Source organism: Pezoporus wallicus, unplaced genomic scaffold (assembly GCF_028554395.1).
Source record: "Pezoporus wallicus isolate ANWC-B61680 ecotype Strahan unplaced genomic scaffold, APGP_CSIRO_Pwel_v1 contig_8705, whole genome shotgun sequence".
Classification (NCBI taxonomy): domain Eukaryota; kingdom Metazoa; phylum Chordata; class Aves; order Psittaciformes; family Psittacidae; genus Pezoporus; species Pezoporus wallicus.
The window spans coordinates 3,600,271-3,620,523 of record NW_026638439.1 but is presented as its reverse complement, the minus strand read 5'-3'; the positions used below and the strand labels follow the sequence as shown (position 1 = coordinate 3,620,523).

Genomic DNA, 20,253 nt, shown 5'->3' with positions numbered 1-20,253 from the left:
ACACAAACACTGTTTGAGCGTGCCAGGATGAGGAGTGGGAGCCAAAGCTCCGGGAGCTGGGTCTGCCATGGGCCCTTTGATGGTTCCAGCTCTTTCACCTTTCCCCATATTGGGCTACTCCTGTTAACATCTGGGTTGCTGTGGACATTACTTAGGAGTTGAAACTGTCGTTCTTCCCTATGCCGAAATGAGCGCTGGGGCTTTCTGGCACCTCTCTGCCATGAATGTTTTCAAGCCCACAAAGTCTTACCTCCAGTTCTACCCGATGAGCTCCCAGGTTTATACATAAACTAAGGCACGACTGCAGGCTCTTGAAATACTTGGCATTTAGTTTTTAAGGAAGTCTGGAAAAGACAGTACTGTGATTGCCCCCAGTCCTGCTCCCCGTCCAGGAGAATCAAAGGGAGATGACTTGCCTCTGCGCTTTCTAGCTGAAGGGATGAGGGGGACAGGCTCTAGGCTGCAGATTCAATCCTGGATCAACCAGATGATTTGCTCTGTCCTCTTTTTACTCTATGAATACACCAAGGAAGAAAGATCAGAGCCAAAACGCTTCCCGCAACAGGAAGGTTGTCAAAGGCCTTTCAGTGTTGTACAGCTCAATGGTTCTAGTTCTGTCTTGACCTTTTCACAGTGTGGGACAGCATTTCTGCATGGGCCAGACTTGTGTGGGAGTCACTCAATCTTAGCTTTATGCAAAGCCTTTTCCTTGGGGCCACCATTGCTGTGAGCTGTCATAGGCTGAGAAACAGGACAAGGCAGCAGGGAATGATTGAATGTTTCTTTTCTACAAGGCATCAGAACCCTGTCTCAATCCCAGCAGAGTCCTCTGAGGTGCAAATCTCTTCAGAAGTAAAGACTGAAGAGCAGGTTGTAGCACAAAAGCCCAGCTGAGGGGCACCTCACCTCCTATGAAAAATCACCATCACATGAAGGGAATATATTCTGCCAAGAATCTCCCAAAAGTGAATAAGGATACTGGGGATGAAGTGTTCCAGAGATCAGCCTCCAACTTTGCTTATGGGTAGCAATCAGGCTGTGCTTGTTTATCACCTCTGTACCTGCCATGAGGTTATTCTTTGACCAGACCTTCTACAGGGTTTCTAAAAGGGCAAAAAAAGAAAGCAGATGATGAAAAGGGAAGGACGACACCTTTGAAAGCCATTTGCAACTCCTAGCACCCTAGTTAAGTCTTTAGCCACAGTTACCAGCCCTAGAAAAGCTCCAAGAATGAAGTGGTGAGGCTGCTCTGCAGGTATAGAGGCTCTAAGAGAAGACATCAAGAACCTTAAGGGATGCATGCAGACGTGCAGTCCTAGACAGCAAGGGCTGGGACTGGCAGCAGTGAAGGCAGCAGGAACAACCCTCCTCATTTTTACTTGGCTGTGATGCCAAAAAAGATAAGAAAAAATAGGCACAGTAGAAACCAGATCACATCCACCGACCTGAGGACAAAACTGGAGACTTCATCTGCCCAAGTGGCACTGGGTTGGGAGCACAGGGAAAAGCCCTCTCACCCTAAGCTGCCACACTCATTACAGCACATGAGCATCCTCTCTGAGTCCCCTGTAGCCCTTTTCATCAGTGCCCCGAGATAACACCAGTGAAAGCGGCTTTGGGGATGAGCAAAACAAGCTACAAACTGCAGGGAGATGAGTGCTGGGTGAGCAGCTCCCTACCCAGCTCTCTGCGTTCCTCTGCCAGCACAAGAGGTGCAGGCAAGATTTCTGCTCCCTCCCCTCCTTTTCCCCCTTTCTTTTCCCTTTTGGAGGGCTTGCTGGGAAGGGAAGGTTTGAAGGATTCCTCCTTCCCTTTCCCTCCTGGCTCAGCCACTCCAAAATAAACAGCCCCCAGCAAAGAATCACAGCGCTGCTTAATAAATTCACCCTGTAACGACAGAGATTTCATAGAAGAAGGGATTATTTCCAAGGATACGAAGATAATTACATGGGTAACTAGTAAGAGTTCAAGAGAACAGTTTGAATTTTCTTATCAGTTTCCCATAGCTTGGAGCAAGAAGAAAATAAAACGCTCTACTGTAATCAAATCCTGTTCTCTGAAGCCCTCTCTTGGCAAGCGCACAATTTCTTCACCACTTAACCCAGAAATACTTAGAAGAAAATGATTGCATTTCGAAATGGAAAGAAGTAGGACCCACAAGCACCACCTCAGCTGCTCGTGGGCTGTTCTCACCTGGTGGGAACATGATGCCACGTGAAAAAATAGCCCTCTTCCCACTGAAAGACAAATTACCTCTTGCTGACTGCCTCTTACTACATGGCCAGTACCAGTGGCACTGAGGTGCTCACAGGGGACTTACTTATTCCTGCACCTAAGGACACCATAAACAAGGATTTGTCCCATTAACTCAGCAAATGCCTGTAGTATTTCCTACATAAAACCTCTCCCTTGCTATGGCACCTAACTCCAGAAGCAGCTTTTTACCAGCAGGACAGTGGGGCCATACAGCTGTGCCCAGTGCTAACCAGTAAGGGGCTGTGGGAACACACAGCATGCACTTCTTCTGAGAAGGAGATTTTCAGCACCTTCTGAAGGGCTGTCAATGAAGCTATCATGGAAGTGCCAACTACATTCATGGCAGACCGTATGTATCTGCTCCTGACTTCTGAGATGCATCCTTGGGGCTTCACTTGCCTTCCTAGTTTTCCAAAAATAAACTTTTGGAGATTACTGTTTTTATCCTGGATGCATGCTTCTGAGCTACAATGAACCCTCTCCAGCTTCTGCTGTATCAGGTCTGTGCCTTCACAAGTATAATGCAGCTTTTGCTTACAACCACGTGTGTGCTTTTAGTAGTTCAGAGTCGAGCCGATACCACCATACCTAAAGAAAAGTGCAGGTTATAAATACACAAATTAATCAACTTGAGTCATGGCACTTTGGAAGTGTAGCTGTTTAGTATCAAGATTAAAATGATTAGGGTCAAGTTATACAAGATAATACCATTTATAGCAACCAACAGTTTGACCAGTGGTTAAAAAAGTAGGGGAAGAAGAAAAGGTGTTAAACCCCGAACATTTGTATCAACTGGAACAACCTGTCACAGACATTTCAAAAGCAGAAAACAGACATGTAGAAAGAAATAAAGGCATTAAAAACCCTATTCAACAGGACCAGAGCCCACAAGGAGGCACACAACACAAGAACTTGCAGCCTGGTAGGAAAGATATGATATGTACTGCAGGAGATGATGTAAATAAGTATAAATGGCCCCAAATCAACTTCAATTCACAATTAAAACACAGACATGAGCACACCAGGTAAAACAGCAGCACACAGGCAAGTGCACACATACACACACACACACATGCTCTATCTGAATCCCAAAGTATTCAAGCTAGAGATTTATTCTACTAGTTTTTAAAAGATAATTCCTGATAAACTGATTACAACAACTGTTCCTCACCACATTTCAAACTCAAGGCTCTGTAAAGATTGAGCACATTTATAGGAACAACTTATCATAAGGCACTAGAGTTTATAGGAAGTATCTGTAAAAATAGAGAGACAAATACATGGGAAAATTCTTTTACCCTTTCAGTTTTGAATCTAAAGCATTTCTAACCTCAGACAATGTCTTGAATCTCTTAAGATCAGCTAATACATGGTTATGGTGCTTAGAGCAATCCCCCTTGCAGTCTCAGACCCCAAATCCATCTGTTTCGTCTATGAAGGCAGGTGCCCACCTCCCACTGACTGCAGCAGGAACCGTCACACTTGAATTCCACTGGGAAAAGGATAGTGTGGAAATGCAACACTTCAGCATTTAAGGTACTGAAAACATTTCCCTCCTCCCCCTGGAAACTGATACACAGAAAGCAAATTTTCCTCCCCTGGAGAAACACAAATCCCCACCAACCCCCCCCTGCATCCCCTGCGCATCACCGAACCAGAACCACCAATGTAAATGTTTGCTGCTTGGGACTCAGGTCTCACCTTAATAAAGACAGCCCACGCGGAATTGTGTTTGTATAAAAGATATTTACTTCAATTATCACACCTAGGGTGCTAGTGAATAATAATAATAATACATCGTGTGAGTTTCATACAGTGATATTGCTTCTCCATATCATATAGGGACCGTTGTACAGTGCTGAGAACAAACATTATATGGCTAACCAAACAAAGACAGAAGAAACAATGCCATTCTGCTGACGGAGGGAGCGCTGCCCTGCTACTGCCAGCCATATAAACTCTTACTTTCTTTATGTTTAAACAAATACCAAGAAATAAAATGTTACAAAAGATGAGTCACAGCAACACAACGTGGGCTTCTCAAAGCTACTTGTACAAAAAAAAAACAAACCCAAAAAAAAACCAACAAAAAAAAGACTTTTTTTTTTTTTTTTCCTTTTTGGTCAATTGGGTCTTTGTGAGGATTTTTTTTTCTTTTTTTCCTTTTTTTTTTTCCTCCTTTTTTCAACCTGTGATTTGTGACTATAACAAACGAGCTCTAAAAACACCTAAGACTTAGTGCGTTACAGGGAAAAAAAAAAGTAGAAAATACTGCTAAAAATGTAAGACACCACAAATACACTGGGGGGTGGGGGGGGAACTGAGCTTATTATTAAAAATAAAAAACCAAGGAAAAAAAAAGAAAAGGTTCTCAGGAAAAAGTACACCACTTTCTGTTTGAGTTCATCTTGTGCTGTGTTAGTAGTCGGGGCATTTCCAAGGACTGCCCATTCTCATGGCAAGTAGTTATTGCACAAATGCAAAGAGTTAATTTCTTTTTCATTAAAAAAAGAAAAAACAGAACAAAATAATAAATGAAAAGGGACATAAGGGAAACAATTAGAAAGAAAAGAACATCCCCCTCCCTCCCCCCCCTCCACAGCCAGCCTCCATCTGCTTTGGAATTATCGTCCAGGTTCGTACAGCGACAATCTCGCAGCATTCCCAGCGAGTGCTGCTTTCCCAAAAGGAAGGGCAGAAAACGCTTTTCAACACAGAAATGCATAGAGGGTTCTGACAGGAACAACCTTTTTGTGTCGCAGAGGTTATCCAATGATTACCAGAGGGCTTTTGTTTTGTGTGTCTCTCTCTCCCTTTGACTCTCCCAGACTACGCCAGAAGGAAAGAACCTCGCGTGGGACATTCATCGGATGGTTTTTAGTGGGACCCCCTCGAAAGGCAAAGTGCAAATTTGCTTCCAGATCTTCAGAAGTGGTGATTGATGTGCCCTGCAACTAGCTCAGCACCGCCTGTCTTTGCCCACCGTAGGGTTGTACTGCGGGGCTGAGCGGGTCGGTGCTACCAGAGGCCCTTTGCATCATCCCTCGTGCAGACACACGCTCCCCCTGCCATGAGCAGGGGCAATTTTGAGCACAAGAGGTTTTAGTTCGGCTTAATGCAGCTCTTTCTCTTGCTCACTTGCCAAGGGTGACCTAGCCAGGGAGAGCCTGTCTGAACGTGTTCTGACACTGCAACAAAACTAACCACCTCCTCCGTGACCGAGATCAATTCACAACATGTATTTCCAGAGTTCACACCAGGAAAAGCTGCTGCTGCACAAGGTGATTTTTGTCTTTTTTCCTTGACCAACTTTGAGTGAGAAGAAAATCAGCTCTGAATTCAGAAATTCAAACATATGCCAACAAAGATGAACATCACAGGAAACCAGTCTCTCATTTTAAATTAACACTCTCGAGTAAATCACTATGTACTTTGACAAAGGGGCACTGCATCTTCATGACATTCTCAGTAGAGGCTCTAGGAGGCTAAGGGTATTTTCTCTCTCTGTATATTTTACGTCTCTTCTCTCACAACTGAGGCTTCTTATTCTCAGTCCTAAATTATTTTAAAACTATTTAAATAATATTATTTATTAGGCATTTCGATAAAAATACTTTAAAAAAAGAAAATGATTGCTCTAGAAAACACAACAGGGGCACCATGATATGGATACTACGATGAGCCAACACCTCCCGCTCCATTGCTAGGACAGCCCAGACCTTCTCCAACGTCCATTTAGGGGATATGTATCCTCCTGTTGTGTTTGTATCAAACAAAAACAAACTTCAAAAAAACAACTGTTAAAATTAATCTCATAAATAGGACATATTAGATTGTTTTCCTAATTACAAACCACCTTTATATACTTCACCTTATGATGCTGTAGAGAGAGCAAGCTTGGAAAATAACATACAAGCGCTGGTAAGGGCTGAGGATGCCAGTGGGTGAAAGCCTGTTCTTAACAAAACCAAATGAAGACTGGAATGACTTTATAGTGCCTCACCACTCAGAGACCACGAGGCTCTGGGCATGGAAACGAAGACAGGGTGTATCACTAACGGCACAAGAGGACACGGTCACAGTTAGCAATGGCTGAAGTCCACAAGTGTTTCCTGAATGCTGACAGACCGATGAGTACGCTGGGTGAGACTGAGCCCTACGAGCACACTGTGGGTGATGGTGGACTTTCTAACCCGAGACCCCACCGTGCTGCTGGAGCCAACCCAGACGGATATGTACTTTGTTCTTCCCCAGGAACCTGAATTCTCCTAAACTAGAGCTTGGGCTCGCCTGCGTTTGGCAGCCGGGATACGAACCTCCAAACGCACAGCGAGAACTGCTATTGCACAAAGACTTCACACAGTGTTTGAAGTGCTCATCAGCAACGGGGCAACTCGTGTCGGGCCACTGAAACGCTCCTTGATGGGTGCTTGCTTCACACCCCCCCCCCCCCCCCCAATGAAAAGTGGCTGTGAAAGCTGCAATCTAGATCACTGTGCTTTAGATTATTCTCCACAAAGAGATTCGGAATTAAGGCACATAGCTTTCCAAGTAGAGAAAGTTTGTTAAATAGGAAAGTTAGGTCAGTAGCAAAACCTAAAAAACTGAATGGGAAATGGGGTAACATACAGGTGTTTGGTGACTTGCCTACTGAATGAAAATAAAGGCATTTCAAGCTAAACCAAAACCTCTCCCACACAGGAAAAAAAGAACTGATCCATGATCTCCATCTCTCTAGAGGAGACGAGAAGGAAATGGAAGCCCTGATCAAGGAAAAAGAAAAGTACGATACAGATGTGGCCTTGCTTATTCCCCACACAAACCCATTACAAACTAGATGCTCAAGTACTTCCCATGTAGCCTGTACTAGCATCCAGAGGTAACTAGGTACTTTGGAAACACTTTTAAAGCTAGTAATAATTTACCCACATATAAATAATACATCAAAATAGCACTAAGGGTCTAATGTAAGCTAACAAAAGCTAGAGAAGTCTGACTGAAAGACCGATTGTAGGAAAGTTACTTGGAGATAAGATTGTACTTCAGAGCAAGTCAAGTGCCAAGTTTGAGTTTGATTTCTCGTCTTGGAAACACAGATGTTCGCCTCCTGAGAGGAGCTGCATAACACAGATTTCTATTTCATTCCTAAGAATACTTGAATTTTCAGCTTAGGGAGAGCAAGAATGAATTGCTGCTTTAAGTCACTACTTGGCTTATTACTGATCAGCTGTTTTGGTGATTGTTTTAAATATGTCTTTACTGTTCAACTGCACATAGATAGGGGAGAGTGTATTTTACATGTACAAGTATCTAGCATATTGACTTCTTGGAGGGCGCATCAAAGCAAAACCTCCAGACCAGCTGTTACAGGATACTGCAGTCAAGGTTTGGCCCTTCCTTTCAAATGGCTTGGCTTTTGCACTTCTCAGACCCTTGGAATTATTTTGGTGTATTCTGAATGTGATCTTCCCCCTCCTCTTTAGCTAAAGCCACGTAGCTCACACAATCCAATCTCTCAGATGGATAATTCCCTCTTTACATCACGGAACTTATCTGACAAGTGGGAAAATGGCATCCTCTAGAAATCAAAATACATATTGGTTTTAAGCCCTCACTCACCTACACCCCAGATGATTTCATGAATTTGGCTGTAGCAATTCTACTGCACCATTAAGGGCAAGCACGCAAATACCACATACACAGAGGGGCTTTTCCATACTGGAATCCTGTACATACACAAATTTAACAACTCCTACAAATGCATATTAATTACCCGCATAGACAGAAGAGGACAACGCAACTTAACGCCGCTATTCTTGTTGCCAGTAGAGAGGTTGCGCTGTTAGAGAACACTACCACAGAATTACACAGTAACCATGCAAAACCAGGTATGTCACCGTAACAGCAGGAAATTCCTGGCATGACTCTCCATTTCCAAGGATCTTTGGATGAAGAGTGTACCACAGAGTACAAATAACCTCTAAACTTCAAACAAAACGTGAAAGACACGATGTCATGGGGGCTTCAGGCATCTATTTTTGCTGCACCGTTTCTTGCACCGTTTCATTAGGGTGGAGAAATCAGTCAATCTCAGCATTTGGCTGTTTCAAAATGTAAGGAAACTGAAATGATACTATGAAACCAACGGTTATAAGACATCTATAGAACTGTGGCAAAAATCTACTGAACTCACTGTGAGTAAAGCAAGCTTGAAAAATGGCCGCAATTGTCCTTCACAGAAGAGCTGGGCAAGGAAAAATACAATAATCTGATCAATTTCTTAAAAGGAGACATTTCCTTTTAATGCCAGAACATGCTTGGGAATAGCAGTGAAAATCAAAGCCAGGGAATCAGGCCTCCAACCAGCCCTTGCTGGTACCAGAGGATGCTGGTGAGAAGGCTATTAAAGTTCAGTGAATGACCTTCTTCAACTGCAAAATGACCTTACAACTAATAAGTTATCTTACATATGCCACACAACTTGGCTGGGGGGGGGGGGGGGAGTCATCCCTGAGGAGATGGCACCACTTACATACCTGCTTTTAAGGCTTTTTGAAACTTAAGTGCACAGGCTTAACGCTAACCTTCTCCAAAAGGATAAATTTCACCTTCAGAGCATGAAACTTTTAAGCTTTGCATATTAATAGGGTAGGGCATAGTACATGACCTGGTCATGTAGGACAAACCAGTCCCTAGGCATAGCATAAAGGGCTTTTCTTGCTATAAAGTTCATTATTAACTCTATTTTGTACATGGCATAGTCAATATATCTCATAAAAGAGATGGGAAGGAAAGAACAAATTGGTGAAATAATGCTTCTAAATTTCGGAGCTCAGATACATACATGAAGGAGACAGGGGCTGCTACATCACTATTCAAACTAAGAAGGTTAAGGTGAAGAGAAATTGAGACCTCTTGCTTTCCACGCCAGTGATTCTCCTTGCAAATAAAAAACATTCAGCAAGATTTTAAACTGCTGGGGAAAGAAGTGTTTGGTTTCTACAGAATTTTAAATTCCAGATTTTTTAAGAAGTTGATTGTATATGCAACACAAAGGAAGAAAATCCTGATGCTCAAACAGTGGGGCAGCAGAAAGTGCCAGGGGAAAGCAGCAGGTCAACACAGGAGTGAACTGAGAACTGCTCTGCAGCCATTTTATCTGTGTGTTAAATGTAGGAGTACGAAGCTATAAGCAGCTTGTCTCATCAGGGCCAAAACTGCCACTCACTCACGGGAAAGATGTGATTTGGTTTTAGTGGATGCTAATATCCAGCCCCCACCTAAGATCCAACTTTTCCTCTCCACCTCGCATGTTTCTGATAGTCTTCTTCAAGAATTGCTCACAGCTCAGCCACACACAGTGGCTGTAAGACAGAGAATACGTGAGGATATGTACACTGGGGGAAGAAGAAAGAAGAGAGAAGTTAAGAAACCTGCTTGTTAGGAAGAGACACAAACGAAGCAAAAATAGTGCCCTCCATCTACATGGTAAAAATGTCACCACTTTACTTCTGGCTGGCCACAAATGCCAAGTTTACTGATCTCTTTGCAACCTTGCTAAAGGCACCGGTCCAGATTACTTTGAGACTTCAGTTTAAATTTGAGTGCAAAGAAGTGTCTATAACCATTACTTTGTGTACTCTCTTAATTTATATATGGATATATGGTCAAAATGCTGTGGTTTTTTTTTTCCCTACCCTGCCCTGCTTTTGTCAGGAGCATTTTTATTTCATATGATTGTTAAGAATACCAGAAATTACTAATTTTAAGATGGAAAATGACTGACTTGTGCCGGCAGCTGTTCTAGTAGGGGACTGCAATCACTGTTAGCGGTTTCCATTATTTCCTGACATTATTTTGTCAGATTTCCTTCAATCCTATTTCCTATGAATTTATCAACTTTGGAGTCTGAATTACCACCAGAATGCCACACTTCTCTAACGTCCTATTTCTTCCATTAAAGCACTGAAAACCAGCAACTTTTAAGTAACTGGATCAGAGAATATTGCATAGAATTCCGTCATGTTCGTGAGCCCCTTTCTCTACACCATTCACTTATGAACAAGTTAAAAATAATGCAAAGATCTTTCACCTAATGAGAAAGGCACATAAACTGCTTTTTCTTTTTAGCCATAAGATAGATCTTTTCCTATCACAGCAAGGAGTTTATTACTGAAGGACTCACTAATGCATGATACAGGCAGAGTGCACTGGTATAGGTTCCTTTAAAGAGTGGCTCTGTTTATAGGCATTTTACACATGAATAAATAAAATTGTCAAACTCTATGTCATCAACAGCAATTGTTATTAAATGCATTTCTGCCATTACACGTGCAAATTCTGTTGGCTGAAATTTGTATCCTTAAAAATGGAAGCATATTGACAATCCCATTGTACGGCCCCTCTGCCAAGGGATACTCTTCCCTTGCTTTTAGCAAACATAGTACTACACTTTCTTTTCTTCCCTAACCATCCAGAGAGAAAAAAATTGACAATATTAACTGCAGTATAAAGGTATTTCTGTTAAAATAGCCTGGGCCCTTCATCCACAGCTGAGTAAGAGCATAGAACTCGAAACGGAAAAAGAAAATAAAATTGCTTCCAGAGAACATCAGGAAAAACCAGACTCTGGCATTGCTGATCTTCTGAAAACTGCCTGTGCTTTTATCCATCAGGAAAAGAAATGTTGTCGGGAGGACTCTGCTGCCATGCTCTGTGCCCTACAAAACGCTTGCCCCGTGAGGTGAGCCCCACATCACACGCGCCTGGAACACCTTATTTCCCGTGTAAGCAGTGAAAGAAGAGGGTAAAAAGCCACCGTGCTACTCTTTGGCATTCCTTCTCCTCCAACTTTTTATCCTTTTAATTAAAACACAAAATTATTCTAATACACATTTTCCTAAAAGCATTACTTCAAACGCTGCACTTGATGAGAAATACAGGTAAAACCTTTCAGTGTTCAGTCTCTAAACTGGGGAGGTCTCTGCCCGTTTGGAAAGCCAGTGGTACCTCACCTCCAACAAGAGAATCTCAGCAGTAGTTCAAGCTAATCCATTTTACTTCCCACTGAAACAGAAAAGCAGCTGTGACCTTGGCTAAAAGCCGGGAACAAACAGCTGGGAACATCACTTCAACCCTATGAGCTTGAATGGAGGGCGCTTGTCTGCCCCTGCCCTTAAATAAGGTGGTCACAAAGGAACCCAAAATGACCCCCCGCAGGATGGGCCAGGTCACCCCAATAGCATCTCAGCAGGCTAATCCACATTCAACGCAGATCATTAAATATGAAACAACAAAAGGAGCTAAGCCATTAATAAAGTGCCAAAAATATAGGAAATACTGACAGCATTTTATTTGATTAATTTTGTAATAGAGACCAATGACAACCCTTGGCAGGATGGAGTGACTTCTGACTTATGAATGCTGTCTTTATCCAGCAAAATTACATGACTCAAATGTAATAATGGAGCTTAGAATTAACAGTTAGTGTTATAAAAGAAAGAGTTCCTCTAGGGCAAGCTACAGATATGCTTTTTAAAAATCATTACAGCATTAAAAACTGGGCAGACGCTAAAGAATCCTACAGAATTAGTGGAAACCTGAAAAGCAAAACAAAAATAAACAGAAAAAATCCAGAAGATCTAAGTTTCAAGGCACTTACGTATTGCTTATTAAGAAGAGAGATTGACCTTAAAAGTGCTGCATTTGCGTTCAACCTACGAATACAGTTCTGCCGTCGTATAATGCAGCAAGAGCTCTCAGTAAGCATCATGGAATGCAATCATATAGACACAGGCACAAGAACAGTTTGGGGAATATTAATTTAAAGAACAAAAATAAATCTTCAAACAGAAAAAAACCCTATGGAGAAAGCAGAGAGTCACCACTTGACTGCATCAAGCACCTGGATCTCAAATCAGCAGACAAGGACAGTAGAAAAAGACTGGCAAGCGTATTGCCTATAAAAAAAACCCAACCTGAACCAAACAACAACAACAACAACAACGAGAAATTACAAAGAACTTAAGAAAATATTTGTGTCTTCCAGTGAGAAGTTCTGCTTCTTGCCTGGAGACACATCTTGTTATGACTTGTATTAAGGTATGTGTATTTTTACTAGGACGTGCATTTATCGATGGAGCTGTGCTTTGTAAGTCAAACCAGGGCACTGTACACATACAGAGAGGTAACATTTTGCTTCACCATGTTATTTCCCTCGCTGGCTGTTCCCGTGGACTAACTGCACTCCGGATCAGAAGCCGTAACCGCTTCCAGCACGTGCTGTCACATACTGGGGTCTGTTATTACAAATCGCCTCCTCACCTCATCACACAAAGGGGCAGTTGCTCTCTCTGTTTCTCAATTTTAGGTTTGCATCACAAGTCCCCAGTTACCCAAGGAGGTATCCTGAAACAGCTAGCAGTAAAAATAGGAAATAAATCCCTGCCTTTCAGCCTCCTAGAGCCTTCTTTCCTTAATCATGAAAAGGACTGATTTTAGTGTACTGATTCTTAATTTGTGAAAACTTGCACTAAGTGCTGCTGTTGCATGTTAAGAGACTGTAAATGAAATACGTAAGTTCTAAAACATCATGCAAGAAATGTGGTTTCACATCTTACAGTCAAAAATCCTACTTATGAATTAATACAAGCACACTGAGGTGTAATATTGGGAACATACCTTTAAAGTCGGAACTCCTCTCCCCATCCCTCCCTCCCCCAAAATCAGAAAAGTAATATTAATTAAAATTAAGAAGTAATGAATGCACCATTAAAGTGTCATCAAAAAGATGCTGACCTAAGACAAAAGTTCAATGATACACAATACGGTCAAAAAGTCTTCAATCAATAATATACAGTATGACAACTACATCTTGTAAATTATACCCAATACTGCCGGCAGTCTATCCCTCTAAAGAATATTTGCCCCCTTTCATCCCTTCCTAACAATCAGATAATAAAATACAGCACCTATAAATAAGCAAAAAAAAAAAAAAATTATATAAATATATATATTTATATATATATATATTCCGAAATCATCTATTGTTAGTTTTAAAGATATGGCAATAAAGGAGTCTAAATTAGCAAACTTGTAGAAGCCATAACTGATAAAACAGCTTATTGAAAAAAGGTGGCAGTAATGCACTCTATGTGTGCACAAGTACGTAAGAAAATACACAGACGTATAAAATTGCACGCACACACTCACGCACACACATCCTTCCACACACCTCTATGCTCACGCATATACATATAGACAACAGGAGGAGTTAGAGACAAGTTAGAATTTGATTTGTACTTTGATCAGCCCTAACCTGTGCATAAGATAATGGAAAAAAGGCTGTGTTTCTGCAGGGCAGAATGGTCTAGACTGGGACTCGCGAGCACAAAGGTTTTGGTTTGGAGTTTGGGCTGTTTCCATCCCGGTAAGAGCCCGTCTGGTCATTGCCATGTACTCTTTATCCACGCAAAAATAAGCTTCCCACAACTAAAACGTATTTAAAATCAGTGCTTGTGGTGGGAAGAGAGTCAGTAAATGGCCACCAACAGCAGGAAAAGGTCTCTATCTGAGGCAGCTCCAGTCCCCTCTTAGTGGTGTGTGTGACAGCAATCGTACAGGTGAACTATGTTTTAATCGATTCCAGGTAAGCTGAATGTTTCGGGATAGGGGATACGTCCCGAAGGAGCAGGCTGAAATGTTACTGGCCAACGTTTTTTGAGCGCTCTGTCTTTACGGAAAGGAAATCCTGTACACTAGGAACCAAGTGAAATGATCAAGTACATGCTGTTTCTAAGTTGTCTCCTAAACCTCCTAGATATGAGGTCTGATCAGCGTGCTCTGTGGTTAGAGGTTAAAAAGCAGATTATAAAATACCTAGATTCAGATTTTATTTTTTTTGTCCTGATTTGGCCTAAAATGGAGTGTATTAAACAAATTCTGGTCTGCAAAAGACCAGAATCAGTTAAAGCTATGAAACAATGTGCACTACGTGTCAATATTCTATTTCACTTACAAGAAAACACTAAGTCAGCTACCACAAATTAAGATATTTTCCTGATGTGACTTTTTGACTTTTTCTGGGTTTTTTTGTTAAAAAATAGGTGGAGTAAATGTGTTTTTTTTTTTCTTATTTTCTTTTTTTAATTCAAAGTTTCAAACAAGATTTTCTTTTCCTTTTTCTTGAAAATACGTAGGAATCCAAACTAGTGTGTTTAGAGTCGCTTGACTGTGCAATCTCTTAGTGGCAACTGAACAGCTACAAAAAACTTTTTTATTTTTTCTTTTTTTTTTTTTCTGCAAAATCTCCCCTTTTTCTTTTTTTTCTTTTTTCCTGGTTTAAGAAGATAATAGTGTATTATCGCTCTGGCGCCATTAGATGGCAGATAAAAAGCCCCCTTTTAATATGTGGGTTTGATTTTTTCTTTCGTCTTTTTTTTACTGTTTTTTCTTTTTTCTCTCTCTTTTTTTTTAAAGCCCACACCAAAGAGGAGGGCACAAGGCAAAGCTGTATGAGTTATTCCAGAAACTGTGGAAATCACTTTAGGGCAATAATAAAAACACTTCAGGGTACAAAAAAGCTTGACTACACATTTCAGTTTTCTTCCTCGAAAACAACAAACATAAATTGGGCTTAACGCTCCTTTTTTTGTTTTCTATATGCACCTTGGCCTATGGCGTTTTTGCCCTGTGGCCCGCAGGGCGGTTAAGTGCGCAACACAATAAAACCAGTAGAGGTCCAGTTTCACTTCCCAGCTCTCCAGAGTTGGGCAAGGTTTAATCTCAAAACTCCCACTCGACCGCCTCTTCCCGACTCGCGGCTTTCTCCAAGCGGTGGATGATGTTGTTCAAGTTTGCCGCTTTCTTTTTCCTCAAGGAGCTGTCTCGCGTGTTCCTGGAGCTCGCCGCCTCCGAGAAGCCGAACAAGCTCTGAAGAGAGTTGGCTTTCTGCGAGCCTGCGGCCGGCGTCGAGCTCGTACTTGGCACACTGGAGATTTTCTCTGAACTTTCTTTTGACTTGTAGGAGCTCTCCCCTGTAAGGACTGAGGTGGAGGCAGCTGAGGTAGAGGCATCCCCTTCCGTGGCAGAGTTTGGCAGTGTCTCCAGAGCTTCTCCCGGGCGCTGCGATGCCGGCGGAGAGCTCTGGCGTGGTGCTCTGAGCCTGCCCTCGTCGTCGGTGTCCTCCAGGCTCTCCGCCTGGAACGGCTCCGCTTTCTCCGAAGACCTGGCGCCTTGCAGTGCCTCTTCCCCCGCTTCGAAAGCCGACTCCGCTGGCCCTCCCTGAGACTTTGTGGTTGCATTGCTGTACTCATCCGCCTCCGGGCCACTGGGCTTTCCTTCAGGCGGGCCTTCTGCGTCCACGCCGTCGCAGCTGTCTCCCTCGGAGCTGTGAGCGGCCCTGCTGCTTCTGGCGGAAGGAGAGTCGCTCGACCCAGCCTGGCTCTGGCTCCCAGCTTGGATCTCCTCGATGAACAGCTCCCGGCGGATGCGAGACCTAGGAGACAGTGGAGAGGGGTGGTCAGTGGGCTGGGGGTCACCACCACTGAAATGCCCAGGCACCGTTTTGCCTAGGCTACAGGCACTAAGGTGGAAGCACTCACAGCCTAAACCCAAAGGACTGACTTAAAAGGCATTTGGAAGAGTGTGAAATACTATTAAGATGCTTTGAAGTTCATTTTCACTGGCCACGTCTGCTGTGAAGAAGGACACTGGGTCCTCCATGGCATGGTGGGAGGGCAGCAGCCACAAACAGGATTTTGAGCAGATTAAGGCATTTTTGGTAACTTCTGCAGTGCCCAGTGTTGAGACTGACCTTCTAACTTCAACCAGGGTGTCGTTATCTGTTGTAAATGTGACGCTGATGACCGTCCCTTCTAGGAACCACAACAGGCATTATGGAACGAAGCAAAAACGCAAACCTCATGCAGATAATCAATTTGTACTTAAAATGATTGGTGAAAACCAATGAGAGATCATCTTCCCCATTTTTGCAAGTTTCAATTCAATAATGTTTGTAACTGTATGCTCCATTTTTATAGCACTGGATGTGGTTTAAGGGACAGAGATGAAAGGCTCTGCAGTCTCCCATTCTCGTGAAGTCTAACATCAGGAAGATAAAACTTTGCAACCGCTGGACCAGAAAAGGGATGATTTTAAAAACACAAATACATTTCTAGTAGAACCAGAAGAAAACAGTTTGTAAATACAAAGCAATTTGGATTTCTACTAGAAATGAGCTCCAATTTGCCTAAACAAAACACAAACGAGGAAAATGGATAATCCCCTTGGTGTTCTCCTGGTTCACCAAGGAGGAATGAAGACGAAACAAAGCCCATTGTTCTGAATGTGCTCTGGGGAAGCACACCTTTGACAGGTTATCAGTCTATGAGCTCGTCTGACTTCTGCCTCACATTTTTATTCAGAAAGTCCATTTCAGAACATGAATAGTGACAAGGCAAGCAGTGCATTTCAAAAGAATTAATGTGCTCCATGTGTGCTTAAAACTGCCCAATGTGCCACCTTGTGCCACCTATTGCTTGAAGCGTGCGGTAATACCCCAAACACACTACCTTTGCCATTTAACTTGGTTCTCTCTCACTTCCTTCTCTGTTTAGAAGCTCCCACTATGCACACAAGTACAGAATAGCTTATGAAATAATCTCAGGGTCATGGCTAACTCTTCTTCTGTACTGCTCTGTCAGTGGGAGAGGTTATGACCACTGTTCAGGTCCCAGTTTGCAACCAAGAGAGAGCCTCAGTGACTTCAGGTCAGGGACCAGAGTACAGACACAGGGAGAGTTTAGCAAAACTTTATGTTTCAGAGTGAAAATAACACTGTTTCAGCCAGGAAGAACTGCTAAGGGTCTCGCAAATCACAAGTGAAATGCTGTCCCAGTGCTGATGCCTGTATGAATTTTTCATTTTCCCTAAATGTGCTATGGAAGACAGCACACAATGGAGAAAAATTAGGATAAATGCAGAACACCATCTGAATACTGCTTTTGAAGCTAATGATATTATTGACTTACTTGAAATGCAACAGAGTATTTCAGCAGAACTTGCTGACTCTACACTTTTGAAGGATTTACAGGGTCTGTAATTTTCCCTAGGAGAGTATTATTCACCTAACAGAGGACCACAGGTGCTAACATTAATTTTCTATTACCATTAATTGCATGCATCCTGCAACACTGATTATCAGGCTCTATTTATGCCTATAATCGCCCTACATGGACATTGATCCAGAACACACTGCTTCTGTAACATTCCCCCAACTCAGGAGAGGAAATGGTAAGAGCTTTGTGCCTGCACGGCATTTTAAATACCTCGGTTCCAGCAAGATACTGAATGATGACATGCTCAAGGGGTACCTGACCACAGCCCCACAGAATACAGGCTTGATGCCTGTGGCAATCCTAGAATTCACACCCAACGTATTGCTTCTGGAGTCAAGTCTGGCTCCTCATTAACATAGGAATTAAATCCCTAAGGTAAAGAAGATCTGGTAACAGCAGCTAGGAAACTCCAGAGAGCATTCCTCTCAGTGGAAGGTGCTGGCCTCAACATAACACATCCTGTTGGCATTCATCAGTGTAGCTCAAAATATCAGAGATCTCTTGGGGCTCATGTTGAAGTTCCCTGTACAAGCCTTCACACCACATCTAAACAAGCACAATGTTAACTACAGTTCATTGAAAAATATGGCCAGAGTAAGAGCAATGAAGTTAAGATCCAAGAATGTCTGACTTACTTCCTGATGTTTCTGTAGCATCACCTCTGTGACCTCCCTGAGTTTATGTGCCAGTTTCCACTTGTGAAGTGGGACAGAAATCTCCACCGCTTACTCTTCTGTACCATTTTTAAGACAACAGAGCCTCAAACTCCAATGCGTCCTGTATGTGCTTCACTACTACAAAGTAAAGTATCCTTATTTTTATGTTCTGAGAGCTATGTGATTGGCATGGGTGCAAAGCCATAGACTGGAAGAAGCTTGTAGACATGTCAAAATCCTTTATAGCTATTTATATTCTGAAGTTAATGATTTCTTTGGCCACTGAGGGTGTAGGGGTTTTCGTAAGTTCATTTTGCTGCATAAAATAAATGCTAGTGTCGACTTTCCAGCTGGTCAATATAAAGGCAGCTTCTACTTCAGCAATTACCTTTGGAAAGTGAGGTTTGGGCTGAATCCCAAAGGAAAACCACTGCTGCAACAGGATTCCCCAAGAACCAGGAAGACAAACTTCTCCAGATTTGTACCCTGCCTTATCTGAAGTTATTTTAAAGAAACAGATGCTCTGAGATGTGGAACTGCTGATGTATGAAGACTCTTCAGTTTGGAAAAGAAATGGCTGAGAATGAGTATAAAAGAGATAAATAAAGTTAAATGTGGCCTGGAGAAGATGAAGAAGGGAAGGAGTACCCATTCCTTACAGTACATGAGCTGCAGAACAGTCAGACCCTGCTCCCTTAGCAGAACATGTAACTGTACCTCTTTTGCAGTGTCCTGCAAATGATTTAAGAGTACTTCATGCATGAAAACTAAGAAAATTGTTACACAGGGGAAAAGAACAGGCACATGTGTTGATTTTCCAGTGGTGGCAACTGCTCAGAGCACCCAGGGATCCAAACAGGCTTGAAATCTCTCTTTACAGACCTGGAAACTTAGCAGCACATCTGGGAACAGGTCCAGACCGCTCAGTGCTGTGAGGCTGGTGCTACCCACCAGCTTACAGCACCTTGTTTATACATTTTTTATTCTGCATACAACTGTCAGCACCTAGTCTACGTTCATGTATAGCTTGGTGTGGCTAAACATGCTGATCAATCATGACTTGTCACTCTTTCTCGCAGCACGCCTAAGCAGGAGATCTCATGATAATGAGGAAGATGACACATGCCACCAGTGCTCCCGCACTCGTCTGCCTAAGTGAGAACAGCACATTTTGCTGTCAGGCCGAAGGGAACATATTTTCATAGGCATCCCTCCAACTTGTGTATAATTGCCTAGAAGTGGGAATCAGAAGAGAGGCCTGCATGTGGAGGACTCCGAGCAGTGAAAGAGGCTGCATCTGTAGTGCATTCAAGTCAGTGAAATTCAGTGTAAATATGATTATTTGTTGGTTCTAATTTCTTAATTTTGTGTTGTTTATGATAAATATTATTTAACTATTGTGCATAGTGTTTCTAAGCTATCTTATTAACCCAGGCTGCTCCTGCTTCAGTGACTTCTCTGTTTAAAGCTGAGAAGAGACAAAGTGGAAAACACCCTTTAAATGTTAGCAGTTTCCTAAAACAATCTGGACTAATTGGGAACACTACTGGCTCCGAGGGAAGGAGCAGAGTAGTACTGAATCTGGTATCTTCACTCTGCCTGTTCAATAGACATTAGCACCAATTTCTTGGAGAAAAATGCTGCACGAATTAAGATTCCCAATCCTAAACACAGGTGATAATATGTTTATTCAAATCCTTGTAATCCTTATGTGCCTTTCTAATGCTTCTTTTTATTGATGTCTCTGGGCCAAAACCTGCTTCAATCATTCAAATGTGGTGAAGATTTCTTCTAATATAAGCAAGGAACTAAACAGACCATCTTATTTCATTTCAGCAGGACTCAATGATTTAATCATAACTAAATCATTTTATCATAAATAAATCTGCACCCACATCTTGACTTCAGGGTTATCAGTTCTCTGTCCTTCACGGCTGTGTGGAGCTTCCCAGAAATACAGCAAATATTGTGCCTGTTTTCAGAGCTCTGGGACTCAAGATCTAAAAGAAAATCCTGGTTTTGCTCTTATGTGAGAAAATATGAAGGAGCATCTGGTGCCATCCAGTAAAGGACACTTCCAAGCACCCCGCACCAACTGACCCAGGCACAACACACCCACCAAACACCTATATGTGTGTATATACATGCAAGTGTATGTCTGTGTGAGTGTGCATATGCAAGTGAGAAATGCCAGTCTTGCTTACTGCAGTGGGATTTATAAATAT

The 20,253-nt window shown here is 42.4% G+C and overlaps 1 protein-coding gene across 10 annotated transcripts in view; it reads right to left on the bottom strand.

Moving 5' to 3' along the window:
- Positions 1-20,253, bottom strand: part of CUX1 (cut like homeobox 1) — a 325,959-nt gene that overhangs the window by 13,743 nt on the left and 291,963 nt on the right. For 9 of the 10 annotated variants that reach the window (XM_057410767.1, XM_057410770.1, XM_057410772.1 and 6 more), the window contains one exon: positions 14,568-15,751. The exons of the other annotated variant lie outside the window; for it this stretch is intronic. In XM_057410767.1, the coding sequence (XP_057266750.1) occupies positions 15,040-15,751 (712 nt within the window). In that variant the 3' untranslated portion in view covers positions 14,568-15,039. Of the gene's footprint in view, positions 1-14,567; positions 15,752-20,253 lie in introns of those variants that run through there. 10 annotated transcript variants of the gene reach the window in all.